The sequence below is a fragment of the Astatotilapia calliptera genome, chromosome 8 (assembly GCF_900246225.1).
Source record: "Astatotilapia calliptera chromosome 8, fAstCal1.2, whole genome shotgun sequence".
Taxonomy (NCBI): Eukaryota; Metazoa; Chordata; class Actinopteri; order Cichliformes; family Cichlidae; genus Astatotilapia; species Astatotilapia calliptera.
The window spans coordinates 21,956,667-21,979,021 of record NC_039309.1 but is presented as its reverse complement, the minus strand read 5'-3'; the positions used below and the strand labels follow the sequence as shown (position 1 = coordinate 21,979,021).

Here is a 22,355-nt window from a genome sequence, read left to right as displayed (position 1 = left end):
GTGTGCAGGGCTGTGTGTGTATGTGAGGCTTTGCTTTTACTCAACAGGTTTAGTATACCCACTATCATTAGGGCTGCCTCACACGCAGACTTTCTGTTACATTATTCATATTCCATATTGCTCTTCTGAAAAGGTTTAGAGATGGGAAACATTTAAACAAATTGATCCAGGTGTATGTATTAAAGAGGGAAACATTAAATGATTCGGATAAACATTTTGTAATACAAATGAAAAAACAAAAATTAGCCAGGTATTTGTCTGCTCTACCTACGGTTTAGTAAGATTAACAGGCTGTCTATGGCACACAGAACAAATGGCCACAGTAGCAGTCTAAATCCACTGCTGTTACTAATACAACTTAACTATTACTACCATTAATACTGCCTTTACTCTTGCCACTTGTGCTACTTCCACCACTATGTTAATTATATATATCACTTCTACTACTGCTAACCCTAGCTCTTTATAATTGATGTCACACTATTGAGCATTTGTAAGGTATTAGCAAGTGCTTAACTAATCATACACCTTAGTATGTCATTCATAAATACAGATATGTTTATCCATCTGTTACTGTTACACCATGTACAGCTATCACTTCAACTACATCCCTGCTAGTAAAAATCATATATCTGTATTTATTATAATGTCATACCCATAATGAGAAAGCACTACTTCTTCAATTGTCATTGCTAATATTATAAATGCTAGCTCTACTACCTCTATGCTACTGTGACATCCAAGTAAATGAAGTCTAATTAAAAGGCCTTAAAGTCAGCATTGACCCTGTCACTATATTAGAGCCACTCCATATACTTGGCATCTGGCTTAAGAAAGCTAAATGTGAAACTTAAGGATACAGCACACTAATTAGTTGGCAACTTGTCCATCATGAGGAATTAGCCATTAAATTATCCTGCTTTATTCTCTTGTCTGACTCTGATTCAATAACTAGAACTTCATGTTGCATTCAGTAAACATTTTTATGATGAGTTCATAGGCTTAATTACTCGAATCAAGTCTTACTGAGGTCACAGAGGAAAAGATTCAAGAGTCATTTTCCCATATATTACAAAATTAAAAGTCCTTACGCAGCCACATGAGCCTTTATTTCATTATGTATTTATTTAACAAGGGCAACGAATGTTAGTGAATATCAACATACCAAAAATATTAGGTCTGCAGGGATAAGTGATGGATGGAGGAAATTTTATTTTAGTCACATAAATCCTAAACAGGGAGGAGTAAAGAAGTCAGACTAGATCACTAGCCAGTTGGAAAATATAAGAAAATAAGATGTATTTAATTTTATGGGCTTCTGGACAATTTATTAAATGGTGGAAATAAGTGCAATGATGCAGTTGCAGCGTTTGCAATGCCCCACAATCCACAATGATGTAACTAGTTCACTTAAGTAATAACCAACATTCTACCAAGGTCAGCGCAAATTAGAGAGTCAAAAATCTGCAGACCCACTGAGGGAGCGGGAAGGAGAGAGTGGAATCGCTACTAACCAAAATAATCTAGTGTAAGGCAACTCTCTCTGAGAGTGCACAGTGCATAGGGTTCTGAGGATTGAGAGTCAGGTGGAGTGCTGGATTTAGTCAAAGGAAAGCTGCTCTATTACAAACTGTTCCACCCTGTGAACCTGAACAACAGCTGACCTGTATGATATGTAGAACAACGCCAAAGAGGATTATGAGTGATCACTGTTACTATGTTACTGTGCCACATTCACATTTTTTTGTAGCACACAGCAACATTCAGGCATAAATCTAACACACTTACACATATTTATTAATAGATGAATTTTCCTAGACATTTCACTTTTAATCATTACAGATTCAACCTCAGAGACGTTGCCTGCCGTGTGCGCACTGCTGAGAAAAAGACAGCTCAAAGTTTTGGCCCTACTCTCACAGATTTGCGCATACACAAAGTGCCAATTACACTCATTCTGATAACATTTCCTCCTCTTAAAAAAGACAACCCTAGTAGCAACCATCACAGCCACCTTAGGCATAAGACATGCTTTTTTTGGAATTGGATTTTGCAACTTGCAGTAAACTGTGTGCTGCAAACTCTGTAAAACACATTTGCATGGCTCATGTGAATATCCTCCTGGAAGGGAAACTCTTACAACTACATATACCATAAGGCTAGCTGCAAAGATAATCCTGTCCACAACTTTCACTCACAAAATTGACATCTTAGGTAAATCCAGTAGTTTTTTTTAACAGCAAAAGGTTTTGTACTGTCATAGTAAACCTTTCCCTAAATGCTCCTCCTTCTTTAGACTTGTAATGCAGAGGTATTTTTCACAGGCTCTTATCGTTTAATTGACCTGAATAAAACAACAAGCTAAGAACAACTTGTGGTGGATTAGATGTATTTTGTAGTCCATCTTCTGCCTATTGTAGTTTCAACCCAGCAGACATCCAGAGTCACGCTGTTAAGGAGACTACTGCTAGGTTGCTCAGATTTTCAGTGCACCACTCTTCTCTTCTCCTAAGTACTTATCTATTTTCCTACCCACCTGTCTTTGACCCTGATGCCGTCTTTGATGAAGGAGATACTTTTGAAACATGTTCTGGGAGCTTCTTTCTGCCTGGCTTTCAAAGGTCAAATGGCATATTGGCCATTTTAGGTCAGAAATAATGCTTCACTTACAGCACAAACACTGTCATAGCTTTAACTATGACCTATGGAAGAAAAGAAATTGCTATAATAACAACAAAAACCAAGAAAATTAGAATAAAGCATTAAAAAAATGCTTAAGAGGCAGAGAAATGTTGAAGGCAAAAACAGAAACAAGCTCATATTTTCATACAGAAAAAACATAGTACAAGGCATAAAAGAGTATTTTAAATAGTTAACATGGAGTCTAGTGGTAACTATGAGCTATATTTGACAAAATAAAATATTCACAATATTAGTTAGCCAGGACATTGATTCTTTTTTAGAGACTGAATACTAAATTGTAACAAGAGGAGATGCAAGACAAAACAAAAGAAGCCTCTTTGACTTTAACCTGGACCTTGAAGCAGCTAAATGGCCTTACCCACCAAAGCCCTTTTTAACAGCATAGAGCTGACTGATGAAATCTGGTGCCTTGTTATGTAAAGTCTCATATGTAATTAAAGATACTTTGACATGGATTCTCAAAAAAAAATCACAAGTGCAGAGAAGTTATGATGATACTGATGTGGGAGCATCTGGTCGTTGTCAGTATCCAGGATGCACGAGTCTGCACAAACTAATGATGAGCTACAGCTCGGGCATGAAAGCAGTGCAATAAGGTATTGTTGACACACACACACAGACACACACCTATATAAGTGCGTGTGTCTGTGTGTGAGTAAGAGAGGGAGAGAGAGAAAGAGAATTTGGACTTTATTTTCCACATCTGCTGCAGTTGTGCCTTTAGCCTCTGGTACTTCTTTGTGCTCCTTCTTTATGATGCTACTGTTGGCTGGGGTTGTCACATTTATCCCACATTTACAGACTTCTGTTCCTTGTCAACCACCAACCAGATATAGGTTGGTGGTTGGTAGCTGGGGCACCTTGTCTGTCTTTGTAGCATCTCTGCACAGACAGCAACTTAGGCCCTGTCAGCTGTGGTACACTTTTGCATTATGGATCAGAGCCAGCGTATAGGAAGTGGCTGGAAGTCACTCCACTCCTAATTCTATATCAGTATCCACTCTTTGCATTGAGTTGGCTTAAGGGGTTTGAGGCCTATGCATAACAACAGTGGGGACAGTGCATCATTTTGGTATATGCCACACTTATGTGACTTACGTGATTGCTTTGGAGTCGTGCATTAATGCATTGGCTTTATACTGTGTTTATACACTCCAATATCCATGTGTGGGGCATTGGGTTGTAGGCTTTCTTGTACTCAATCCAGCCTAGTGTTGGAGTCCTGGTGTACCATTCATAAAATACATGAAGCCACTATTGATTAATGACTTGTTAATCACAAGTCGTGAGCAAGTAAGTAAGGATATATTTGTTTAAATTCCTTTCTGGCTCAAATTTGGACCATACTTTACAAAGTCCAAATGTCCTGCTGTATTTAGTGAAGACTTTAAACTACCACTAGAGCCCATAAAGAAATCAGGAAAAGTGTCTATCGATAGCTAATTTTTCCCTTAATTTTAGACTTAATTTTCAATGTACAGCTTTCTTGTAAATTTTATTAAACATTTTATATCTTTAACATTCTCAGCTTATCACAGTTTTATTGTTTAGAACTTTTCAATTTTATTTTAACTTTATTTTTTTCTTTTTATTTACTATACAGTCACACTGTATCTTATTTTAATTGATGCTGCTTGGCCTGTTTTGATATGTGCATTGTGTGTTTATCTAAAAAAAAGTTTTATATATATATATATATATATATAGTCATAAAATGAACAACAGTTTGCTTATTCTTTATTTTTGGAAAGTATTTTGTAATGCTGGTTTTCCCGACCAAAGTTTTCCAGTTTAATATTTCACTGTGCCTGCACCTTGACCTTGCATAATCCAGTAACTCCCCAGCGCTACCATCCTATCTAAATACAATCATATCTGGTTTTAAAAAAAGATGGCAAGAGCCAAAACTACCAGTCGAGACTTGAAAATGAAAGTGTGACCTTTATATACAGTTTATGACCTTGGTATCACCATCTGTTTCAAAATTTAAAATTATTCTTTGCAGCATGATACACATAGTTCTAGTAAGAGTAACACGTCTAAATGATAAAAAGGTTGTTTTTTTTCTTTGCCTTTGTATAAATAAATATGTACTTGAAATCAGAGAGAAATGATAAAGAACACTTTGGATTGTTGTTCTAACTATTAGATATTCTATTTCCGTTATATATGAAACAATCTATACACAATGCTTACATTAAAGAGGTATTTTACAAGCTGATATCCAAGTTTAATAACACCATTTACTAAATGAGGATTGTGGTAAGATTATTTTGTGAACTCGTGCTTCCAGTTTCTACATCACACTTTTGTAAGTTACCTTTTAAACCATATCAGCTTACATGTCACAGACCCCGTAATTCAGCACATGAACCTAAAACCCCCCTGAGTGTCAAACTGTGAACATGTCTCACTTCGCACAGTGAAGTTCAAACAGCTAGGTGAACACTGAGCAAAACACAGTGTGGATGAATACCTGAGCAGAGGTGCTGTTGAGCTTCTGGAGACCGTTCTCCAGCCGCTCCATCTTGTTGGTGAGGTCTTTGCTCTTCTGGCCCAGCAGACTGCGATACAGCTTGATCTGCTCCAGGAAAGACTTGGGCGTGGTGTAGTTGTAGCGCCGCTCATTGGCTAGGTACTCCTTCGACATTTGATTGACACTCATGTGGACATAAGCCATGAATTTACTGATCGACTCCTTCACTTGGGGCTGCGGGAATGAAAAGTCCTACAACTGTTTAGTTCCCATTAAAAGCAGATAACTGGGCAGATGTAGATATAGAGTAATATTTCTTGAGGCTCGGGCTTGGAATTTAATTTTCAGGGGCCTCTGGTACTCTTAAATGAATATCACATTCAGTCTGTCATGGTGGTTGACATTTGAAATTATATCATCAGAGTGTGAAAATCATTTAGGTGAGTAGCTTCACCTCACTGTATTAGATTATGAACTGTTCTCACATTGATATTCTCAACCTCCTCCAGGAACCTGAAGCTGACCGACTCCAGAGCCTCCTGTGGCCACTCGTGGAACCAGTTGATTGCTGTGCAGTTGACTACTGCTGGGAACTTCCTGCTGCGAACCCTCAGTTTACTGCCAACTGGAGAAAAACACAAAGCCACCTGCAATACATGCACACACACATCCAAAGAGACAGACGGGCACACTGAGGTCAAATAGAATCGAGTGTCAAGTCAAACACAGTCGATCAAATTAATTTCGCTTCCTTCTGATTGGAGCCACAGTGAGCACTTCTGCTCAGACTTATCCTTCATGGTCAAGAGAGGGAGCGGAACACTGTGAATTAATTATCTGCAGTTCCATCATTAAACACACAAAGCCTCCAGCAAAGATGTGAATCAAACAATATGCTGAGCTGTGGGCTACGTCAGACTGAAATTCACTGTTGGAAATGAACAGCTGGCTTGTTGAGAAGCTCAGCCAGATGTTCGATGCATTAGACAGAAGAAACAAACATGCAGGAGGCATGCCCAAAGACACTTCTGATTATAATTAACTCTGGAGAAAGAAAACACCACACATCTACCTCACAATCACTGTGATATTCTATTTACTAGTAGAATATTGACTGATATTCTATCGACTGAGGATTTACTTACTGTAAAAGATGTCGTAATGCCACATCACTAAGTTAATTTATCTTACAATGACAAACAGTTGCATCTACCATTCTGAGCAGGATTCACATAACAGTGAACATTGTGGCCCCTTTCTTTCTCCTCTTATTTACAGCAGCTCTTTATTCTCCACCCATCAGTTTTTCTGTTATTTTATCAGGTCACATTTATTTGATCTGAATTACTAAGAGTGTTGGGGAGTAACGGAATAATGTACCGCTGTTACGTATTTAAAATACAAAATATGAGTAACTGTATTCCATTACAGTTACCGTTTTAAAAGGTGGTATTCAGAATACAGTTACTTTGTTGAAATGAATGGATTACACGGCGGTATTTTCCTGTTTCATAAGGCTATGAACTCTATATTTTTGGTGTCCACACCGGTGGAAACCCAAACAAAACACGCATTAAGAGGCGCTCATGTCTGTGTCTCAATCACGCGACCCATGTCACCTACTTGCGGCCCACATAATGACGTGAAGAAATATTTAAAAAAATTATTCACAAAAATGATTTAATATGATGGCAATAGGCAGAGTGTTACAGGCTTCGCCCTAAAGAATGTAGCCTCATGGGCAGTGTAGTCCATGCTGCAGGGAGAACGGACTGCTGTACCCGTTATGTGTCTGTGAGCCAGGGAGGGAGAAAAAGAGTCGAAAAGTAAGAGATGTCACCGACCAGAAACGGGAGATGGAAGCATGTAAATATATTTTATATATATATGTATATATATATATATATATAAAAAAAAAAAACACCCAGCATGCCCCTGCGGGCGGTTTATCCTTCAAGCTCGGGTCCTCTACCAGAGGCCTGGGAGCTTGAGGGTCCTGCGCAGTATCTTAGCTGTTCCCAGGACTGCGCTCTTCTGGACAGAGATCTCCGATGTTGTTCCCGGGATCTGCTGGAGCCACTCGCCTAGCTTGGGAGTCACCGCACCTAGTGCTCCGATTACCACGGGGACCACCGTTACCTTCACCCTCCACATCCTCTCGAGCTCTTCTCTGAGCCCTTGGTATTTCTCCAGCTTCTCGTGTTCCTTCTTCCTGATATTGCTGTCATTCGGAACCGCTACATCGATCACTACGGCCGTCTTCTTCTGTTTGTCTACCACCACTATGTCCGGTTGGTTAGCCACCACCATTTTGTCCGTCTGTATCTGGAAGTCCCACAGGATCTTAGCTCGGTCATTCTTCACCACCCTTGGGGGCATCTCCCATTTTGACCTCGGGACTTCCAGGTTATACTCGGCACAGATGTTCCTGTACACTATGCCGGCCACTTGGTTATGGCGTTCCATGTATGCCTTGCCTGCTAGCATCTTGCACCCTGCTGTTATGTGCTGGATTGTCTCTGGGGCATCTTTACACAGCCTGCACCTGGGGTCTTGCCTGGTGTGATAGACCCCAGCCTCTATGGATCTTGTACTCAGAGCTTGTTCTTGTGCTGCCATGATTAGTGCCTCTGTGCTGTCTTTCAGTCCAGCTTTGTCCAGCCACTGGTAGGATTTCTGGATATCAGCCACCTCCTCTATCTGCCGGTGGTACATACCGTGCAGGGGCCTGTCCTTCCATGATGGTTCCTCGTTTCCCTCCTCTTTCTTGGGTTTCTGCTGCCTGAGGTATTCACTGAGCACTCGGTCAGTTGGGGCCATCTTCCCAATGTATTCTTGGATGTTCGTTGTCTCATCCTGGACTGTGGTGCTGACACTCACCAGTCCCCGGCCCCCTTCCTTCCGCTTAGCGTACAGCCTCAGGGTGCTGGACTTGGGGTGAAACCCTCCATGCATGGTAAGGAGCTTTCTTGTCTTTATGTCAGTGGCTTCTATCTCCTCCTTTGGCCAGCCTATTACCCCAGCAGGGTACCTGATCACGGGCAGGGTGTACGTGTTGATGGCCCGGATCTTGTTCTTACCATTCAGCTGACTCCTCAGGACTTGCCTGACCCTCTGCAGGTACTTGGTGGTTGCAGCCTTTCTAGCGGCCTCTTCATGGTTCCCATTTGCCTGCGGGATCCCCAGGTACTTGTAACTGTCCTCTATGTCTGCAATGTTGCCTTCTGGTAGTTCAATCCCCTCAGTTCTGACTACCTTCCCTCTCTTTGATACCATCCGACTACACTTCTCCAGTCCGAACGACATTCCAATGTCATTGCTGTATAGCCTGGTAGTGTGGATCAGTGAATCGATGTCTCGTTCACTCTTGGCATACAGCTTGATGTCATCCATGTACAGGAGGTGGCTGACAACTGCTCCGTTCCGTAGTCGGTATCCGTAGCCAGTCTTGTTAATGATCTCACTGAGGGGGTTCAGGCCTATGCAGAACAGCAGTGGGGACAGAGCATCTCCTTGGTAGATCCCGCACTTGATGGTGACTTGTGCTATGGGCTTGGAGTTGGCCTCTAGTGTTGTACGCCACATCCCCATTGAGTTCCTGATGAAGGCTCTTAGGGTCCCATTGATCTTGTACAATTCTAGGCATTTCAGTATCCAGCTGTGGGGCATTGAGTCATAGGCCTTCTTGTAATCAATCCAGGCAGTGCACAGGTTGGTCAGTCTGGTCTTGCAGTCTCGGCTGATTGTTCTGTCTACCAGTAGCTGGTGTTTTGCGCCTCTGGTATTCTTGCCAATTCCTTTCTGTGTCCCGCTCATGTATTGACCCATGTGCCTGTTCATCTTAGCCGATATGATGCCTGACAGGAGCTTCCATGTAGTACTGAGGCAGGTTATTGGTCGGTAGTTGGAGGGGACCGGTCCCTTCTTGGGGTCCTTGGGGATCAGGACCGTCCGGCCTTCAGTTAGCCATTCCGGGTGTCTCTCGTTAACTAGCAGCTGGTTCATTTGTGCTGCCAGACGCTCGTGGAGTGCAGTCAGCTTCTTCAGCCAGTAGGCATGAACCATGTCGGGCCCTGGTGCTGTCCAACTCTTCATACTGGAGACTCTTTCTTGGATATCTGCCACTGTGATGGTTACTGGACCCTGTTCAGGGAGGTTGCTGTGGTCTGCCCTCAGATCCTCTAGCCACTGAGCATTGCCGTTATGGGTTGCATCCTTCTCCCATATGCTCTTCCAGTATTGCTCCGTCTCCAGCCTTGGTGGTGCTGTTCTCTTATTGTTCCCTTGCCACTGAGAGTACACCTTTGCTGGTTCTGTGGAGAACAGCTGGTTTATTCTCCTGCCTTCTATCTCTCTGGTGTACCTCCTCAAGCGGCTGGCCAAGGCTGTGAGTCTTTGCTTGGCAGTTTCCAAGGCCTCAGGTATGGACAGCTTGCTGTATTTCTTAGGCACCTTATTTGTCGCACCTTTCTGCAACTCCGTTAGTTGGCTAACCTCCCTCCGTGCTACTTTGATCTTGCCCTCTAGCCTCCTTCTCCATGGAGGGTACTGCCCCTTGTCGCTGTTCAACGTGTAGCCAAGCATCCAATCCAATCCAATCCAATTTTATTTATAAAGCACTTTAAAATACCCAGCACAGGAACAAAGTGCTGTACAGAAAATAAGTTAAAACAATAAAATAACAAAAAACAGCAAATTAAATAAATAAAACACATAAGACATAAAATTAAAACAGCCCTATGTTAAAGCAAAAACAAGATAAAACAGCATCGAATCACCTAAAAACAACTAAAATAAAAATAAAAAACCAACATCTCACGTGGTGTCAAAGGCCAAGGTAAAGAGGTGGGTTTTCAAGAGTGACTTAAAAACAGATAAAGAAGTGGCCTGTCTAATCTCTAAAGGAAGCTCGTTCCACCGTTTGGGAGCTGCTACAGCAAAAGCACGATCTCCTCTAAGTTTACGCCCAGTCCTGGGTATCTTCAGGAGCAGCTGATCAGCTGACCTGAGAGAGCGGGTGGGTGTATAAGGCTGTAGCAGCTCAGAGAGATAAGATGGAGCTAGGCCATGGAGAGCTTTAAAAGTAAATAAAAGAATTTTAAAATGAATCCTAAAAGAAATGGGCAGCCAGTGAAGTGAAGCTAAAACAGGGGAAATGTGCTCAAACTTTCGAGTGCCAGTTAAAAGACGAGCTGCGGCATTTTGCACCCTCTGTAGATGACTAATATATAATGCACTGACCCCTATATAAAGTGCATTACAGTAATCCAGCCGAGTGCTAACGAAGGCGTGGATCACTGTCTCAAAGTGCTGCCGTGAAAGAATTGGCTTTATTTTTGCCAGCTGCCTGAGGTGAAAGAAGCTAGATTTTACCACGGCCTTAATTTGATTATCAAACTTTAGATCACAGTCCACTTTGACCCCCAGGTTTATGACAGTTGGCTTAACATACTGTGCCAGGGAATTTACATACACATTGGGGGTCTCAGTGGGGCTGCCAAAAACCATCACCTCGGTCTTTTTATCATTGAATTTTAAAAAGTTAACAGACATCCAAGCCTTAATGTCATCGAGACACTGAAGTAATGGCTGTGTAAGGTATCTGCCTTTTTTCTTTAGAGGGACATAGATCTGACAGTCATCAGCATAAAAGTGGAAAGCAATGCCGTGCTTTCTCAGTACAGAACCAAGAGGAAGCAGATATAAAGAGAAGAGGAGGGGGCCTAGAACTGAGCCCTGTGGGACACCACACAAGAGGGGAGCGGAGGACGACGCATAGTCACCAAGGCTGACACAAAAAGTTCGCCCCGTCAAATAGGACCTGAACCACTCCAGTGCTGTGCCCCTAATGCCCACCCAGTGCTCCAAACGAGAGAATAAAATGGCATGATCCACGGTATCAAACGCAGCTGTCAAATCTAAAAGCACAAGAACAACACAGTCCCCAGCATCAGTCGCTAAAAATATGTCATTAAAAACTTTTAAAAGGGCTGATTCAGTGCTATGAAAGGGTTTAAAACCAGATTGGAAAACCTCTAAAACATTATGCTTTTCCAGGAAGGCCATTATTTTGTTGTAAACTACCTTTTCAAGAATTTTGGAAAGAAAAGGTAGTTTGGAGATAGGCCTGTAATTTGCAAGAACCATAGGATCAAGAGCAGGTTTTTTAATCAGGGGTTTGACTACTGCATGTTTAAAATCTTTAGGGACAACACCTGACATCAGACTATGGTTTACCAGCTCAAGCACCAAAGGACCAACTGTAGGTAACACCTCTTTTAAAAGTCGAGGAGGGACAGCATCATTTGGAGACCCTGCAGGCTTAAGATGACCAACAGTCTCCTTTAAAAAGGATAGAGTCACAGGCTCAAACCTGTCAAAGACAGCAGAGCAGGAAACAGAGACTGAGAGGTCGTGAGCATGAGGAGAGATTTGAGCCCTTGTGGAGGAGACCTTCTCGATAAAAAAGTGTAAAAAATTTTCACAGGCTTCTGATGAGGGCTCAATACAGTCAGTATATGGTGCATTAAGAACAGAGTTAATAGTATTAAATAAAACACGTGGGTTGTGGCAGTTTGACAAAATAATGTCAGATAAGTGTTTTCTTTTGGCATCTTTTACAGTTCTTTGATATCGACGCCAACAGTCCTTCAGCATCTGGAATGACACTTGTAGTTTGTCCTTTTTCCACTTGCGCTCAGCTCGACGGCAGTCGCGTCTGACAGCTCGGGTCAAGTCGTTCAGCCAGGGCTCAGATTTAGTTTTAGGCAGTCTGGATTTTAATGGAGCCACAATGTCCAAAACAGTCCGACAGGTAGAATAAAACCATGAGCTCAGTTCCTCAGTCTGGCTGCATAAAAAATCCGGGATCTTACAGAACTGGTCAAAGACTGTTGAAAAGTGTTCAGCAGTGGAGGAGTTAAGAACACGACAGCGCTGAGCAGCAGCGCGAGTTTTAACTGAGGCACAGGCAAGAGGAACTTCAAATAGCACAGGACTGTGGTCAGAAAACACAGCATCACAAATCTCTATGTTAGAAACAGAAAAACCATGAGATAAAACAAGATCAAGCGTGTGTCCACGTTCATGTGTGGGACCTGTCACACATTGCACCAGATTAAACGAATCAATAAGGTTTAAAAAGCCCTTTGCCATGGGCCTGTCCGGACAACACACGTGAATATTAAAATCCCCAACAATAAGAACACGATCATATTTTGGCATAAATTCAGCCAAAAAATCGGCAAAGTCACTCACAAAGTCGTTATTGTATTTTGGAGGCCGGTAAACCACCGCACACAACACTGTGTGAGAGCAGCCCAGCTCAAACACAGACAGTTCAAAGCTGGTGAATGACGGGGTTGATAGCTGCTTACATTTAAAATGACTTTTAAAGATCGTAGCTATTCCTCCTCCTCGGCCCAACATACGTGGGGAATTAAAATAGCAGCAATCGCCGGGTAGAAGATCCGAGAAGATGCTGCACTCACCGGCGCTCAGCCACGTCTCGCACACACAAAGAAAATCCAGTCCTCAGGATGTGAAAAAATCCTTCAGGATAAACGTTTTGTTCGCTAGGGACCTAGCATTTACCAGGCCAATCCTGGCGGTAAGCAGCGGATCCCCGTCGCTAGCCGTCCTAGAAGCCCGACACAGAGGCCGCAGGTTCCGCAGATTCACACCACGTCGGCGGGGGCGAGGAGAGCAGGGTTTTCGGGACATCCCATCTAGGCCGATGACAGGTACCAGCCAGGCACAGACAGGTTCCAACGATCGCCGAGAGAAACAGAAGTTTGGCACCACTCCTTGTTTTCTGGACAAGGGCTTAAGAGAATACCTTTAAGAAGCTTTCAGCTTCACCAGGAAGCCAGCCCTTCGACCCCGGCGACGGCACTTTTGCCGGAGTGGTGGATCTGGAACACGGCACAGGTGAGCCGGGATCTCCGATATTAGCGGGGGCAAAGTTTTATGTTCAGCTTGGTTCCACTTTGCCCAGCCTTTGACAGAAGGTCGGAGATCCAGTAGGGTTAGGCGATCATACACCAAGAGAGAGTTGGCATTTATTACAATAGTAAATAAAATCAAAACAAACAAACATAACACTGGCAGTGATAGACGGCAAGCCACACGCACCGGCGCCATCTCGCCATATATGATCTAAAGCATCTCACTGATCACTGCTGCTGTATTGTAGATCAGCTTGTTAGTGTCGGTAATCGTGGTTGTAGGTATTGCCCGTAGTGCTGCATTAACATCATCTAGCAGACCTTCTGAGGGTACTTCACGTAATCTTGGTAACCGGCTACGGGGGATCGAGGTTTCAAGCTTGGCCATGATCCTATTTTTCAGGTCAGTTCCTCTCGCACTCAACGATCCTTCTCCTATCGCATATATATATATATATATATATATATATATATATATATATATATATAAAAAAAAAACACCCAGCACGCCCCTGCGGGCGGTTTATCCTTCAAGCTCGGGTCCTCTACCAGAGGCCTGGGAGCTTGAGGGTCCTGCGCAGTATCTTAGCTGTTCCCAGGACTGCGCTCTTCTGGACAGAGATCTCCGATGTTGTTCCCGGGATCTGCTGGAGCCACTCGCCTAGCTTGGGAGTCACCGCACCTAGTGCTCCGATTACCACGGGGACCACCGTTACCTTCACCCTCCACATCCTCTCGAGCTCTTCTCTGAGCCCTTGGTATTTCTCCAGCTTCTCGTGTTCCTTCTTCCTGATGTTGCTGTCATTCGGAACCGCTACATCGATCACTACGGCCGTCTTCTTCTGTTTGTCTACCACCACTATGTCCGGTTGGTTAGCCACCACCATTTTGTCCGTCTGTATCTGGAAGTCCCACAGGATCTTAGCTCGGTCATTCTCCACCACCCTTGGGGGCATCTCCCATTTTGACCTCGGGACTTCTAGGTTATACTCGGCACAGATGTTCCTGTACACTATGCCGGCCACTTGGTTATGGCGTTCCATGTATGCCTTGCCTGCTAGCATCTTGCACCCTGCTGTTATGTGCTGGATTGTTTCTGGGGCATCTTTACACAGCCTGCACCTGGGGTCTTGCCTGGTGTGATAGACCCCAGCCTCTATGGATCTTGTACTCAGAGCTTGTTCTTGTGCTGCCATGATTAGTGCCTCTGTGCTGTCTTTCAGTCCAGCTTTGTCCAGCCACTGGTAGGATTTCTGGATATCAGCCACCTCCTCTATCTGCCGGTGGTACATACCGTGCAGGGGCCTGTCCTTCCATGATGGTTCCTCGTCTCCCTCCTCTTTCTTGGGTTTCTGCTGCCTGAGGTATTCACTGAGCACTCGGTCAGTTGGGGCCATCTTCCCAATGTATTCTTGGATGTTCCTTGTCTCATCCTGGACTGTGGTGCTGACACTCACCAGTCCCCGGCCCCCTTCCTTCCGCTTAGCGTACAGCCTCAGGGTGCTGGACTTGGGGTGAAATCCTCCATGCATGGTCAGGAGCTTTCTTGTCTTTATGTCAGTGGCTTCTATCTCCTCCTTTGGCCAGCTTATTACCCCAGCAGGGTACCTGATCACGGGCAGGGCGTATGTGTTGATGGCCCGGATCTTGTTCTTACCATTCAGCTGACTCCTCAGGACTTGCCTGACCCTCTGCAGGTACTTGGTGGTTGCAGCCTTTCTAGCGGCCTCTTCATGGTTCCCATTTGCCTGCGGGATCCCCAGGTACTTGTAACTGTCCTCTATGTCTGCAATGTTGCCTTCTGGTAGTTCAATCCCCTCAGTTCTGATACAGCAGCTGGATAGCGTAGTGGTTAAACTACACGCCTTTGGAACAGAGGATCGCAAGTTCGATTCCTGCCTGGGGCGTCTGTATCCAGTAAGGGTCCTAAGGCTAGACCCCCTATGCTAAGCAAGCCTACCGCAGACATGAGCGAGACAGATAAATATGAAGGCATGCCGGCTCGGACGTCGCCCGGATCAACAAGGTCCGCGTCAGGTGTTGAGGAACCAGGGCACCCTGACGAAAAGTGGGCTACTGGAACAAGAAGGCATCGGTGGGCAAGGGACGAAAACAGGGCGTTGTTGGAATGCTACTACGCAAGTAACCCCGGCGGAAGGGGCTACATGAATAGGATGAGGGACCTATGGATTCTTCGATACCCAACATCCACAATGACGGCGAAACAACTAGTAGCTCAGTGTTCCAACATTCGAAAGAAGGGACTGCTCTCACAGCTAGAGATTGACGAGGTACAACACAAATGCTACGGCAAGGAGGAGTCAGGACGCCAGGTCAGGGGGGAGATATCATCACCCCCACCCGAGATTGGGTACATAGCCCCAAGTGCGATAGGAGAAGGATCGTTGAGTGCGAGAGGAACTGACCTGAAAAATAGGATCATGGCCAAGCTTGAAACCTGGATCCCCCGTAGCCGGTTACCAAGATTACGTGAAGTACCCTCAGAAGGTCTGCTAGATGATGTTAATGCAGCACTACGGACGATACCTACAACCACGATTACCGACACTAACAAGCTGATCTACAATACGGCAGCAGTGATCAGTGAGATGCTTGGCTACAAGTTGAACAGCGACAAGGGGCAGTACCCTCCATGGAGAAGGAGGCTAGAGGGCAAGATCAAAGTAGCACGGAGGGAGGTTAGCCAACTAACGGAGTTGCAGAAAGGTGCGACAAATAAGGTGCCTAAGAAATACAGCAAGCTGTCCATACCTGAGGCCTTGGAAACTGCCAAGCAAAGACTCACAGCCTTGGCCAGCCGCTTGAGGAGGTACACCAGAGAGAAAGAAGGCAGGAGAATAAACCAGCTGTTCTCCACAGAACCAGCAAAGGTGTACTCTCAGTGGCAAGGGAACAATAAGAGAACAGCACCACCAAGGCTGGAGACGGAGCAATACTGGAAGAGCATATGGGAGAAGGACACAACCCATAACGGCAATGCTCAGTGGCTAGAGGATCTGAGGGCAGACCACAGCGACCTCCCTGAACAGGGTCCAGTAACCATCACAGTGGCAGATATCCAAGAAAGGGTCTCTAGTATGAAGAGTTGGACAGCACCAGGGCCCGACATGGTTCACGCCTACTGGCTGAAGAAGCTGACTGCACTCCACGAGCGTCTGGCAGCACAAATGAACCAGCTGCTAGTTAACGAAAGACACCCGGAATGGCTAACTGAAGGCCGGACGGTCCTGATCCCCAAGGACCCCAAGAAGGGACCGGTCCCCTCCAACTACCGACCAATAACCTGCCTCAGTACTACATGGAAGCTCCTGTCAGGCATCATATCGGCTAAGATGAACAGGCACATGGGTCAATACATGAGCGGGACACAGAAAGGAATTGGCAAGAATACCAGAGGTGCAAAACACCAGCTACTGGTAGACAGAACAATCAGCCGAGACTGCAAGACCAGACTGACCAACCTGTGCACTGCCTGGATTGATTACAAGAAGGCCTATGACTCAATGCCCCACAGCTGGATACTGGAATGCCTAGAATTGTACAAGATCAATGGGACCCTAAGAGCCTTCATCAGGAACTCAAAGGGGATGTGGCGTACAACACTAGAGGCCAACTCCAAGCCCATAGCACAAGTCACCATCAAGTGCGGGATCTACCAAGGAGACGCTCTGTCCCCACTGCTGTTCTGCATAGGCCATATATATATATATATATATATATATATATATATATATGTATATATACAGCGGGGAAAATAAGTATTTGACACATCAGCATTTTTATCAGTAAGGGGATTTCCAAGTGGACTATTGACACAACATTTCCACCAGATGTTGCCATCAAGCCAAATATTGAAGTCATACAATCAAATCAGAACATATAAGTATACAAGTTAAACCATAATAAATAAAGTGAAATGACACAGGGAATAAGTATTGAACACACTTTATTCAATACTTTGTAGAAAAGCCTTTGTTGGTGATTACAGCTTCTAGACGCCTCTTGTATGGATAGACCAGTCGTCTGCATTGCTCAGGAGTGATTCTGGCCCATTCTTCCACACAAACGGTCTTTAAATCTTGAAGGTTCCTTGGGCCTCTTTTATGAACTTTAATCTTCAGTTCTCTCCATAGATTTTCTATGGGATTTAGGTCAGGTGATTGACTGGGCCATTCAAGCAACTTGATTTTCTTTCTTTGAAACCACTTCATTGTTTCCTTGGCCTTGTGTTTGGGATCATTGTCTTGCTGAAATGTCCACCCTCTTTTCATTTTTAGCTTCCTGGTAGATGGCAGCAGATTTTTATCCAGAATGTCCCGGTACATCTCTCCATTCATCCTGCCTTCAATAATATGAAGTCTGCCAGTACCCCTTGCTGAAAAGCAGCCCCAAACCATGATGCTTCCACCCCCAAACTTGACTGTTGGTATGGTGTTCTTGGGGTGGTGAGCAGTGCCATTTCTTCTCCAAACATGGTGTGTAGAATGACTGCCAAAAAGTTCAATTTTGCTTTCATCTGACCATACTATAGTCGTCCAATAATCCACAGGCTTCTCCAAATGCTGTTGCGCAAATTTTAACCGAGCCTTGACATGCTTTTTGTTCAGCAATGGAGTCTTGCGTGGTGAGCGTGCATGGATGCCATGGCAGTTCAGTGCATTGCTTATAGTTTTCTTTGAAACAACAGTACCTGCTGATGCAAGGTCTTCCTGAAGTTCTGTCCGAGTGGTTCTTGGCTCTTGGAGAACCCTCCTGATTATTCTTTGGACTCCTCGGACAGGGATCTTGCGTGGAGCACCTGATCGTGGCAGGTTTATGGTGAACTGATGCACTTTCCATTTCCGGATAATGGCCCCCACAGTGCTCACAGGAACATTCAGCATTCTGGAAATGCACCTATAACCATTCCCATCAAAATGCTTTTCAACGATAAGATTACGAAGATCTTGAGAGAGTTCTTTGCTTTTACCCATCATGAAGTCTTTCCTGTGTGCCTTCTGGGTAATGAGGAGCCTTTATAGGCCATCAATTAGGACTAAAGCAGCTGATATCAATTAGTACTGATAGGGGACAGGATTTCTCTATCAATACTGACAGATTTCAGGTGATCTCCTGGCTTTCTATGTCATTTTGCCCCTTGTTATCTCCATGTATTCAATACTTATTCCCTGTGTCATTTCACTTTATTTATTGTGGTTTAACTTGTATACTTATATGTTCTGATTTGTTTGTATGACGTCAATATTTGGCTTGATGGCAACATCTGGTGGAAATGTTGTGTCAATGGTCCACTTGGAAATCCCCTTACTGATAAAAATGCTGATGTGTCAAATACTTATTTTCCCCGCTGTATATATATATATATATATATATATATATATATATATATATATATATACTGGACCTACCAGTGGCTGGACAAAGCTGGACTGAAAGACAGCACAGAGGCACTAATCATGGCAGCACAAGAACAAGCTCTGAGCACAAGATCCATAGAGGCTGGGGTCTATCACACCAGGCAAGACCCCAGGTACAGGCTGTGTAAAGATGCCCCAGAGACAATCCAGCACATAACAGCAGGGTGCAAGATGCTAGCAGGCAAGGCATACATGGAACGCCATAACCAAGTGGCCGGCATAGTGTACAGGAACATCTGTGCGGAGTATAACCTGGAAGTCCCGAGGTCAAAATGGGAGATGCCCCCAAGGGTGGTGGAGAATGACCGAGCTAAGATCCTGTGGGACTTCCAGATACAGACGGACAAAATGGTGGTGGCTAACCAACCGGACATAGTGGTGGTAGACAAACAGAAGAAGACGGCCGTAGTGATCGATGTAGCGATTCCCAGTGACAGCAACATCAGGAAGGAGGAACACGAGAAGCTGGAGAAGTGCAAAGGGCTCAGAGAAGAGCTCGAGAGGATGTGGAGGGTGAAGGTAACGGTGGTCCCCGTGGTAATCGGAGCACTAGGTGCGGTGACTCCCAAGCTAGGCGAGTGGCTCCAGCAGATCCCGGGAACAACATCGGAGATCTCTGTCCAGAAGAGCGCAGTCCTGGGAACAGCTAAGATACTGCGCAGGACCCTCAAGCTCCCAGGCCTCTGGTAGAGGACCCGAGCTTGAAGGATAAACCGCCCGCAGGGGCGTGCTGGGTGTTTTTATATATATATATATATATATATATATATATATATATATATATATATATATATATATATATATATATGTATATATATATATACATATATATACACACACACAAAGTTGACCCAGACAACAAAGTAAAGCTAGATTTCGGCTACGAGCCCGACACGGAACCCGACGTATTAGCCAGAGGTCCCTTTACTACGGTTCGGAGCCGCGGACCTGTTTTATATTCGTGCGGAATAGTTTTCTATCTGAGATCGCTGCAAAAAGTGCAGCCTTACCTAATATCCACCTACTGTTACTCATTTTATATTAAGATTTAAACATCTAGTTGGTATTGCTATGGCGAATAACCTTCAGTAATAGTAATAAATCACACAGCAATAGTACATTCATGTAGTTGTAAAAAGCATGACAATATATTACGTAATCCAAAGTATTCAGAATACGTTACTCTCATTGAGTAACGTAACAGAATACGTTACAAAATACATTTTGGGGCATGAATTCTGTAATCTGTAGTGGAATAAAGTAACCTTCCCAACACTGATTACTAATGATGATGTCAACAGAAATAATAATTTCATGTTTTTTCTTTTTTCAAGACTGCATGAAACATGGCTGTTCCACATCAGGCTGAACAGTCAGAGCCAGAGGAATAATACCAAAACTGTGTTTTTTGGCAAAAGTGGTGAAACAGCATCGTTGTTTCCACCTTTAGCTTGAACATTTTTCTTGCATATTTTGCAAAGTACCGTCCTTTTGTTGGAGGTTATTCAAATATCTCCCTTTTGAGATGCTTAATGTTCATCAGGGGATTAAGCAATATGGCATAAAAATGTAATGTAATTTGGCATGCCTCAGACTTTTCTTTGTGTTTCTATTTCTTGAGGATGATTTCTTGACAGACATCCTTCTACTCAGAGCATTTCTGATGAGGCTTTGGGAACCCCTGAGATATGGCTGAGGTAAGTGTTCTGCTTATAGGTCTTTGCAAATCATCTTGTTGGTGGAAAAATACAATTTTATTCCAGTCAAACTGTGTTATTTTAACCATTTGTTGCAGATTTGATTAAAGAAATGGGAACACCTCATTTGTTTGTTTGATACTGCTAGTGACAAAGTGCCTAAAGACATAATTTAAAATTGGTTCTTTGCTAAGGTGTCTGTTATGTGTAGATGCAACACTGATTCATCATTGAAGTCTGGTGCCTTTTTTATGCTTAAATGAATAACGGTCAGTGTTACGTGGCTTATCAAATGATACAACCCCCCAAACAAACACTGTAAATGGTCAGGTACAAGAACAATGGTTAACATTAATAGAGGTAATGTGGTATGACATGGTCCAGTATGGGACCAAAACAGTCACAGTCACTTGGCACACAGTGGTATTAACCACTCAGCCGTATTACTGTCGATCCCAAAAACAAGGTTATGAGCCTATAAACGAGCATAATATTTGCTCTTTAAAACAGTAAGGGTAAAAAATAGTGTCGTATTCTGCACTGATACATCTGATTCTGATAAATCCTCTCTAGAGTCTGTGAGGTAGGAGAGGATATGCTCTGATTTTCAGTTCATAAATAAAATACACACTATTCAAAATACTTTCCTGCCACAAAGTATTTGTCACAACATTTATCATGCATGTAGTGTTGTGTGTTTGCAATAAAATAACTCTAAACTCTGGTATGTTGCATAGTTTCTGAACAGCAGACTGCTTAAAAATGCTCTCAGTTAGATTTTTGACCCAGAAATTCTTTCACTATTTTCTGTCTCAAACAGTAAAATACTATAATGACTTGGCCAAGAATAACTGGCAGACTGATCAAAATATTTGAATAAAGTCACACCTGCTACAAACAGGACAGCCACTATATATTTCAGCAAACATGGGCTTCAAGACAATCCAGAGCACGTCCTAGGCCTGCATCACTGGATACTGTGATATCATGCCGTTACTTCCTTCTCCACATATTGTAAGCCTGGAACCACTGATCTAAAAGCATTTTAATCTGTGGCAGTGATAAAGTAATAATGCTGTTAGGTCTTCACTCAGCTCAGAGACACAGCCTCAGCAAATGTCACACAAACTCTATGAACAAGATTAGGTAATTCTTCGGGAAAACATCCTTTCTATTCAGACAATTTTGAGACACATAACTGCATAGTTAGAAATGCACTCTTGATATGTCTGTGCCCTTGGGATTGCCTTCTTTATTTATCCACTTGCCAACCCAGGGAGGCTTGAGCTGTTAGCGAGACAGAAGTGGAGGATGATGTGGGTGGTGTCGGTGGCGCATGCTTGTAATAATGACAGAATAAGCAATGCTTTGGAATCTGTCCCTCTCTAGGGGGAACAAAGCAGCTACGCGATGGTGAAATTAACTTCAGCTAAACGCCGGCTTTTCTGCCCGTGTCTGTGATTTATAACGACATCCAACACCTCCCATTGTACTCAAGTTCATCTGAAAGTATAGAAAATTGTTTGGGAAGAGGCTTCATCCTAAAACTGGATGTTTATCCAAGTATGAGGGGTTTCTTATTTAGGAATAGTAAATTAGAGTGTGAGGCGGCAAGTTATTGCTCTATTAAGAGCGGATGGAGATAAAATACATATGCAGTTGTGTGGGAAAGATTAATGGAAAAGTTTCCCCTTGAAGAGAGCCCCTGAGAGCAACTTGATAATAACAAGTAAAATTCAAAATAGCAAAAAACACAGCTTTCACTCCTGTGCATGTCTAAGCGTCGGACTGCTTCACCTTGAGCTGTCGGCGAACCCGACTGATGAAGAACTTCCAGCAGTTTTCCTTCGTATCCATCAACCCAGAGCCACGGACCTCTGGCCGCACACTGCCAATGACGTTCTCCACCTCGTCATCTGGGAACAGGTCAGGGATCTCTCCTGAAATGAATAAAATAATTCACTCTGCTACCAGGAGACCACCGAGCGTGCAAACAGCAGTGATTGTGTGTGTGTGTGTATATATATATATATGTGTCACGGTTCTGGGTCCGTTGGACCCAGTATTTTGAGTTCATTATGTTTTGGTACTTTTG

The 22,355-nt window shown here is 43.6% G+C and overlaps 1 protein-coding gene across 2 annotated transcripts in view; it reads right to left on the bottom strand.

Moving 5' to 3' along the window:
- dnah9 (dynein, axonemal, heavy chain 9) overlaps positions 1-22,355 on the bottom strand; it is a 198,962-nt gene that overhangs the window by 85,079 nt on the left and 91,528 nt on the right. For both annotated transcript variants that reach the window (XM_026177431.1, XM_026177432.1), the window contains 3 exons: positions 22,058-22,200; positions 5,665-5,826; positions 5,180-5,413 (listed from right to left, as the gene is read on the bottom strand). In XM_026177431.1, coding sequence (XP_026033216.1) covers positions 5,180-5,413; positions 5,665-5,826; positions 22,058-22,200 — 539 coding nt within the window. The remainder of the gene's footprint in view (positions 1-5,179; positions 5,414-5,664; positions 5,827-22,057; positions 22,201-22,355) is intronic.